Genomic DNA, 9,567 nt, shown 5'->3' on the forward strand with positions numbered 1-9,567 from the left:
TCTTCTCATCGAGTCTGGTACTGGAGCCCCTCCTTGTGGCCATCTTCACAGAGAACAGGTTGGCACTCAAACTGGGCGCCTACCACACATCGAGCAGTTCTGCCTCGTGCCATTTTCCGTCGCGCAGGATTTGAACGCGGATGTTCCCTCCACCGAGAGCCTTCATGAACTGGCCCTTCTTCCCAAGGCAGATGAGTTTGGGTTCGTTGAAGATCCTCAGATGAGAGAATTAGTTTCTGTTCGACATCATGTGCACGGATGCTCCGCTATCGCATATCCAGTTTTCCAAGAGGAATCTGTCCTGTTGCAACTTTTGATACTTCCTGCACGAGAATCTCATTTTCTTGTTCTCGTTCTTCCGCTTGATGTTGTTCTTTGATGAGTAAAAGTCCTTAGCCGCGAACGCCTGCTCACTCGATTTGTTTCCTCGGCGTTCTATGGTACAGAGACGCTCCATGAGCAAATTCACCGGTCGATCCTCTGGCTGTATGTTCTCCCAGACATCCTTGAACGACTTATAATTCGATCCAAGGGTAGACAGTATTCGCCCCATAAGAATTCGCTCGGATAGCCTTGTTTTTTACGGTTTTCTCCGCTATCTCCCGATCGGGAGTTAAGTGACGAGACGGACTTCGAGTGGAAGTCGAGGTGAATGGGCGACCGGGTCGGGACCGCGTACAACACGGTAGATAGACTGTGTGAGACTGATGTGCATGTTCCCAGCGAACCTCGTCGATTGCCACACGGCGAGGGAAGTTCGGGGGAAGAGGGAAAGCCGACCGGGCCGCCACCGCCTAGCTTTATTGAGGTATGTAGGTACCAATGGGGTATCCGTGACTAGCCTGTGCTCTTCTTGCTACTCATATTCGTTGTTGAGATCAACTAAAAGCTTCTGTAGCTTCGCAACGTAAGTCGCCATGTTCTCGCTTTCATCTCTTCCGGTCTTGGAGAACTGAGTGAGTCTAGTCGCTCCAGGGAGCTCCTTTCGAACCGCGCACTCAGTTTCAACAAGATCTCGCTGGCCGAAGCGCATGTCAGTTCGAGCTCGGAAATCGGACTACTGAGTGCTCCCGCCAAAAGGCTCATCCCCCCTCATGCTCCCATGACCCCTTGAATCTAGAGAGACTGAGGACACCGGTTCGCTCACCAAGATTGACAGGCAGCAGAAGTCTTGGTATATGACCCATTAGGTGTCAGTCGGTTGGACATCAGATCTGTAAGATACAGTGGCGTAGCCAGGGGGGGACGATCGGGCGTTCGCCCCCCCCGTAATTTTTTCCGAACCGTGCTGGGGCGACGCCTGTCAGCTTCTATGACGGTGACGAAAGTAGGGATCTCGGCATTTCAAGTCTAACGTTCACCTACTCTGTCGAATAACTTGTATTACCTTACTTGTAATACCTTTAAACACGATTGCAGCTTGCGAAACTATTGATTACTCGTATATTGACATGAGACCGAGATCTGATGATTCTGTGAACCTTCCGAAAGATTCGAAAAAAATTCCGCCCCCCCAAAAAAAAATCCTGGCTACGCCACTGGTAAGATACACTGTAAACCTGAGAGATCACGGCACAGTGAATGGTCAGCGATTCGGTTAGGAATCGTGTAGCTCCTCGCAGCGCGAGACTTTATTACCAATATTTATACACCCAGGGGAGAGCACTAGCTGACGGAGCTGATCTGAGGCGAGCCGGCCTTCAGATCAGGGACGTCTGCTTTCCAGAAGACTGTGTCCAGACTGAACTAGTCATTGTGCAGATATGTTACAGCTAGCTAGCAACTAGACAGAAATACTATGTCCATCAGTATTCTGTATTTCAACATCCTGCCTTAAAAGGAATAGTCTGATAAGGATTCGTCCGCAATTTACCGATTGGATTTGACTCGTTCAGAGGACTAGACATGTTTGCTTCTCATGCAATATCCGGGTTTTACAGTTTTCAAGATCAACAAGTGCGCGGTTCACCTTCCATCATATAAACTGAACTGGTGCACTCTTCCTGGCATGATGGGATTATCCTATTATAGGATACTATATCGAGGAGTTGCTAATAGTAACCTCGCGGTCAACTTCCGGAACCTAATTCATCCCTGATCTCCTAGCCTTTTTTTATTGGTGAGACACCTTGTGTGACGGACCGATCCTGGACCTATACTTGAATGATGACACCAAGTTGATATCACTGAGAGTCGGTACGTGCAGCGAGCGCAATCGGGGTAGGACGTAGTGTTACGGCCTCACCGTCACGCAATTGAATGGGAGTTCGGAGCGGGATCGAACCGTTCCTCACTAATTTGAGTCTGGCGATTGATGCCGCGCGCGTGGAGTGCGCTTCTAATCTCTGCTGACCAGAGAGAGAGAGAAAATCAATATGGCGTCGCTCATAGCGCGCACCGCGCTGTGCTCGTCAGCTGCTTGCTCCGAGAACGGTTGGTGCTATCTGTCACTGCCGCCGGGTGTCGCTGCTTGCGACCGCACGCACTGTTGCTGCTAACACCGACTCTTCCCGTTTTATTGATATCATCATTATCCTTATATTATTATTATTATAGTACACTTGACGCGGGTATGTGAGAGGGAGACGACTGTGCGACTGAACTGTGCCCGCTTGATCTCTGTGTCTGTTGTGTATGTGAGCCTCGCTCCGTGAGAAATCCTTGATATGTGCAACAATTCATATAGGGTAAATGCGCTACGGCCTGGCCGTACGTCACACCTTGTTTTGTTCCCAGAGATTCGTGAAGATGAACCTACTGGCCACACAGCTCAATTCAACGCTTGTATCTCATCCCTGCATGATGCCAAGTGTTGATAATGGTCACCCTGCCAGAAACCATGACACATTCATAGAAAACCCAATCTGTAAGCTCAGAAGTCGCAGTGTAGGGCGTAAATGTCCGTCCGGCGATGACTCGCGAGAGTCATTTGCAGAGCTTCACAAAAGTAAAGGGAATCGATACAGTAGGTCTCCCTGAGGAAGGCTACTCTCAGCAATGAAATCCCATTTGGGTTCTCCAATAAATGGCTGGCGCAGAATTCGCTTGAAAAGTTTTTCATCGATTCTGCGATATGCCGACGTAGCATGGAGGCAGGGGAGCCTGCAACCACAGGGATCGGTGATATTTATATAAACTGCGATGAAATCTATTTATAAAAAATGCGTTAATCCCGCAGCGAGTAAACAACAGACCGCAGGACCGGCTCCGGAAAATTCGAAATTTCCAAGTGTGGACTGCGTTCCCGTCGATGAAAATGGCTGTTTTCGCCGAACAACACCTCAACCAACTGAACAATCTATTCGACACGAAGAAACAGGCCACAGTGGGTGAGATAACAAAACACGTGGACCAAAGGGTTGGAGGCATCGTCAAAGACATCGGAAATCTCAAAGAAGACAATCAGAAACTCAAGACGAGACTGTGTGCACTCGAGTCCATGATGTTGAGGAACCACGTTGAGATATCTGGGTTTCCGACAGAACCAAAAACTTTTTCGGGCTGATCCTTGCAGCCAAGGTTTAAGGTCCCGGGTACTGTTATTCACATTGCTTCCGAGGACGGATCCATAGAGCAAATGTACCCAGGAGGATCAAGGCCGAGTACCTGCATTTTGACGTGAAAGCGTCTTTAAAATGTCTTTAGTAGCCGTTCAAAGAAACTTCGTCCTCCATGCAAGGAAATCTAGTCCGCTTTCGCGGGGCTGGATCTCCGCTGATAGGAATCGGATTATCACGAGGATTGGATCGGAAGATTGCAAAACGGGACATTGTTCCGATGAATTTTCGTCCGGAACCGAGTTGCGAAAGAGGTCCCATTAGACAATTTCTGTCGACCCACGAAAACCTCTATACAGCCGCATGAATAATTGTTTTCCAGAATAGGAGAAGAATGGTCGGCTCAAGCAATTGAATGGAAGTAAGACTCTGATGTATATCGGCGACGACACGGACTTCAAGTGACTCAAGACTGCTTGTCCGGGGAAATTTCTAGCTCGTAGGGATACCTATCGCTTGCCCTGGTGGAGAAAACCGCAGCGGCTATGCAGGTTCTCTTCATCGACTTTCAGAGCGCATATCAAATAAGTTTCTTGCACTTGGGATTCTGATCGGAGGAGGATCTTGAATCGAACAGGGTTCCAAGTGAAGATTAGCTCGTCTATCCGCAATTCGAAACGGAGGTTTCGCCGAGATTCGATGGAATATAACGAAGTGTGCAGCTGAGGCTCCCAAGAGGACTTCGTTCCTTGGTGTTCGCCATGAGACCGAAGACAAGTAGCCTCATGCGAATAAAGCGGAAAGCAAGAGTAGCTGAAAATATAGGGCAGTCTGAAGCAGCTGCGAAACGGCCGAAAACATCAACGAAAAGATCCCGCGAAAATCGTGCTCGTCGTCGTGCAATGGCCCAGTCACTGAAGGCCAACACGGGGGATCTTGGTGCGCTGGGTTCGATCCCTGAAGATGGAAATGTGAGTCGGCAAGAATCGGTACATTTCATGCGTCAGGATAGCGATAGTCGAAACGAGCTGGGTGTCCTCAGAAATAATGCTGCGAATTTCGATGGAGGTACCGAATGCACGAGGAATGCGGCTTACGAATATAGGTGGAAAAGAGCGTCGCAGCGATTCAAAAATATGTTCCTTCACAACGAGTTCGGGCATAAATGCGATGTCTGTGATCGCCTCTGGTTTCCCCGCGATCTCAAAACAGTGAATCCTAGTATGGCGATGTTTCTGCGAGACCATTTCGAGAACGAGGATACCACGGTCTTCAAGCTATGCGGTAATTGTTTCAGAGTGTGTCGGAAATTTAAAATCCCACCTCTCGGTAAGACTCGGATATCAATATCCAGCGAAGCCGACGTACTTGCCGAAATTAGATCCTCTATCGCAGAGGTTCCCAAACTGGGTTCCGCGGAACCCTTGGGGTTCCGTCGCTCTTTTCCGGGGGTTCCGTGACAAAATCTTTGCGGAACCCCAGTGTTCCGTGGGCTGCTCTTTGCGCAAATCGGGGTTCCGCGACGATTTTCTGCTTCCATATGTACGCTCATATACGGGCCCTAGGTGACGTAGCCCTGTGGGCAACTTCTTTTCCTGATTCCAAATGTCTTCCTCAATACGAAGGGGATCGTTCTAATTGGCGCATCGATCGGCATCGAATGCACCCTGCGAAGGTCCTTGCACAAGGCACGTTCCCACTAGATGAGCATTCCTAATTTATACAAGAATTGACTTAAGCAATAAACATTTGGGTCTGCTCCGGAACAAACGCGTGTTTTCTCCTTTAATAGCTGCAAGGAAAGAGCAATTGACAGGACTTTGAATTTTTTGGAAAATGAGGACGGGTTCCACGGAACACTAGGGGTTCCGCGAAGGGTTCCGCCGAAGAAAAAGTTTGGGAACCTCTGCTCTATCGGAACGTCTCGTGTCACCGCGGATACCATATATGCAGATCCGTCGTTTACGCCGTAATGGTTGCTACGGCATAGTCGGGCAAGTCATAAACGTGCCCGTCGATGTGAATACCATGGTTCTGCCATTGCCACGGTCACTAGATGACGACTATGCTTTTAACGTGAATCTCAAAGAGAACATCATTCACAAGTCTTCGTATTTGAGTGGCTTCGTGAAGAAATCAACCGTGAAATCTTGGCTTCAGTTCCCGATTGACCAACCGCTATACAGATATGAGTCTGTCCCCTCTGCCGAGTCTGCCCATGTTTCGGCAACTGATTTCGATATCGAGGAACTCAATACTGTCACAGAACCAGAATCGGGGATTTAGAATGCACTTCAGCAGATCATGATTTGGAACGAAGACCATTGTCTAGATATCGCTCCCGGACAGTATAACAGGGCCGAGAGCTTATTATTTGATACTTATGCGGAGGAGCTGTCTTTCCCTGAAATTTATCTTGGGTTAGGCCGTAAGATCACGTCTAAGGATGCTGCAGGTGTTCGAGCAACGCCATATAGTTTATGCATGTCTGAAATACGGAGGAGTGACGTGGGGTTGTTCCCCAACATGTTCTAAACATGGCCATGAAAAGCATGCGTCATCGAGTGAATGATGGTATTCAAAATATGTATCGATGTTTAAGAACAACAGAGACCATAAGTAGGAGAATGATTGAGGACCGTACTTCCGTAGAGCGCTTGATCGAAACAAATCAAGCTGAGATGATCGATCTAATCGAGGTCGTTTATGGTGTAGGACCGCCGCAAACTCTCATGTGTCGCGATGGCATTCGAGGAAAGAAACAAAACGTAAAGCTGATAGACGACACTCTCAAGATCGTGGATCTTTGCCTCTGGGTGGATGCTGTCGACATTATGGATTACACGGAAGGCCAATGTGTCGCGGTAACCAACCTACAAGTCAAAGAGTTCTCCGGAAAAGAAAATCCTATGTTTCACGATGGTATTTCAAGGAAGAAGCAAAACGCAAAGCTGATTGACGACACTCTCAGAATCTTGAATCTTAACCCCTGGGGGAATACTGTTGGCGTATAAAATGATAACTTCAATAAAATCATTACACAATAATTCAGACGTTTTCACGCAAATATGCGGTAGTAGCTGGCTACTACCTTCGGCTTTTTTTCCGGCAGCAGGGATCGAACCCGCACCGCCTCCCGCGCGAGCGGCGTCGTTGCGGCTATGCACAGAACCAAAGCTAACTGAGAAGGACATCATCATTCGAATCGCGCACGCAGCGGGGCTCGAGATGAAGGAGGACTACTTCTACTTGGCCCGGAGAGGGGGGCCGGTGAAAAATATCAACAAAATCCTACGGCCCTAAAATCAGGTCTTCAGTATCTAGAGCGAAAGGTGAAAGGCTGTTTGGTAGAATTCTTCGTCGACTGGAATAGTCTTGAGCCGCTCCTTGACTTCCCTTGACAGGTACTGCAGTAAGTAGTCGTATTTCGATCTGTCATTCAACTGCGGGTCGTTTTGGATGCGATCTTCGAAACGTGCCCACCAGGGCAGACAATTCTCAAGTTTCCCGTCGAAGCGATCCATTTTCAGGTGGTCGAGTTTCCTCGCGTTTTTCGAGGAACCGCAGCACTTCTGGTCTGCACCGACGGAGTTTTCATGATCGCTCGAGCTGTGAATGCTCTTCGCTGTTTTTCGTTTGTCGATCGCCTCGCGGAGCTGACAAACTATGAATCTGGTCTCGAGATTCAATGTATTCTGTTCCTGCCTGTCCCTTCTAAGCTGGTTGATATCGAACATCTCGTTCCAGATCTTCTCGTTGATTCTGTTCAGCTTGTCGGAGTGTACTGCCAGGAACTCTAAACTTGCTCGGAGTGTCGCTGCGGTAGTGTCTTCCTTGCTCATCTTGTCGATGACGAACTTTGATAATTGTTTGATCTCTTCGACTAAGACCGTTCTTTCGGCGATCCATCTGCTTTCTTCAGACGTTTTGTTCTGATTGTTTCGAGGGTCATGGGTTTCGTCACTTTTCATGATTCTCCCTCGTTGAAGGTTGAGTTCCTCACCGAATGCGCTTCTTCCCCGAACGTTGGTTTCATCGTTGTTCAGTTGATCCGAGTCCAGCCGTCGTAGGTTCAGTGGTTGGGCGCCATGTCGCGGACTTGCCGCGAAAGATAACTGAATTGGGTATCAATCTTGATCACAAATTTATTGCTAGGAATTCGCGGTGGTCCGCAACCTCTCACAATCATTCGTACACTCATTGTTTTTAATTTCTGTTCGCTGTCTGCTAAGCGTCGCACGACGCTCTTTTGAGCGGCGGTGACAGAATCATCGGATCTCCGTCTCATATCGATGGAAAAGTCATGATTCGCTAGCAGCAATCGATTTCATTACAAAAAAATCGGAAGAGCAGGAAAACGTTGAATTTAAAATGCCAAGACGTCTACCTCCGTCACCGCAAAGAGGTAAAGTAGAACAAATGGAAGGCACAAAACAATCAAACAAAACAACGGAAGGTGACTACACTGGCTGGGAGGCCTTCTCGACTCACAACATCAAGTTCAGTCGGCGCTTTTGCTGGCTGGCGAATCTGTCGATTATGGACTCTATGTCCCACTCATCGTCTCGATGGATGTTCATAACCGCGATGCCCGTCAATCTTTCCTCCGTCATCGTTGTCCTTAGATAAGTCTTCCGTCGTCGGAGAGTAGAAAAAGAGCGTTCCGCTGAGGCTACACTTGCAGGCATGACCGCAAATGCTCTCAGGAAGAAATATACAAGAGGGAAAATGTCAGCGTCTGCCGCATCTAGGGACTCCAATATATCAGTCGGTCGTTTCTCCTCCCTCTTCCACTTCTGCTGCCACAGCGTGACTTCATTAATGAAACGAGTCTCCACGGCAGTGCCGTCGGTTACGAGCGAATGATATTTGGAGAGCAACGATTCAACTATGGATTCAACTTCAGGCATACTCAAGTTGACACCCTTAATTGGCATCAATAGATCCATTGGTTTGTGATAAGGGTAGCTTCAACCGTGAAGCGATTATCGAGATCTTGTATGATCTCACCAACAGCGGAATATACACGGAAACTCAATAGTGTTTTTCTATGGAGGAAGTTTCGTGGTTCGACCTGTGGAGTTGAACAGCTGCGATCCGAGGCTTGGTCGGAGGTATCTGCAGCTACGAAGCCTTTTCACAAGTCCTAGCGAGTGTGTCAGCGAAACTATTTTCGGTATTCTCTCGTTCCGCTTCAAGAAAGGCAATCGTGTCTTCGATCAGTCCATTTGCACGCGAAATATCCATCTGCCGATTCTGCGAAGCTGTCGAGAGCGGCAGGGTAGTTGAGAAAATTTTCTTGAGAATGTCCAGAGTGACTAAGAACTCGAACTTCTTCAATCCAAGTAGCAGCATGTACGCTTTCGAGGCAGAACCTTTGTCTCGCCAGAGCTGAATCCGCGAATTCCGATATGGCTCTATACTTCTCGTCCCATCGGGTCTGGCACAGAGCCTTCAAGTGTCCTCCGGTCGATCGCACCAAGACTTGATTTCGTTCTGCAGAGTGGTTGAAGAATGAGACAACTTCTCTGATCACACTCATAGTGTTTCTGACTTCCTGTGATTTTGAACACAACTGCTTTGGAAGATTCAGATCGTGATTGTAGCAATGACAATGCTCAGCATTCGTAGCGACCTCTCTGATCGTGTTTACGGCACATTTGGATTTCGATATCATGACAGAACATCCATCAGTTCCGATGCCGATGCAGGACTGAGGATTCAGCCCATGCAGCCTCATTTTCGCAATCACAAGTGACCCCAGCCTTCTCCCGGTCGCGGCGTTCTCCTTCTCGGAGGGAGAGCTGGACTCGGCATTCTCTGCTGCGATGGCACCGTAGGTGTGTAAGAAATCGAAGAAATCCTCCCGAACCACATCTCGCCCAGTGCTCGCATCGATGAAGCGAGCGACGAAACTCATGACGTTCGTGTGAGACAAGTCGGTGGTTTCGTCGAACATTATACTATACTAGCGCTCCCGTTTCCCCGTCTTTCCCCGTTTCCCCGCCTTCCCCGTCCTTTCCCGTTTCCCCGTCCTTTCCCCGTTTCCCCGTCCTTTCCCCGTTTCCCC

General features: G+C 48.5%; 1 protein-coding gene across 1 annotated transcript; it reads right to left on the reverse strand.

Moving 5' to 3' along the window:
* Window positions 1-229: 229 nt before the first annotated feature.
* On the reverse strand, window positions 230-553 carry LOC100901348 (uncharacterized). Its single transcript, XM_003741980.1, has one exon. The coding sequence runs from the start codon at window positions 551-553 to the stop codon at window positions 230-232; it is 324 nt and encodes a 107-aa protein (XP_003742028.1).
* Between the last annotated feature and the right edge of the window lie 9,014 nt (window positions 554-9,567).

The sequence above is a fragment of the Galendromus occidentalis genome, unplaced genomic scaffold (assembly GCF_000255335.2).
Source record: "Galendromus occidentalis unplaced genomic scaffold, Mocc_1.1 scf7180000077234, whole genome shotgun sequence".
NCBI lineage: Eukaryota > Metazoa > Arthropoda > Arachnida > Mesostigmata > Phytoseiidae > Galendromus > Galendromus occidentalis.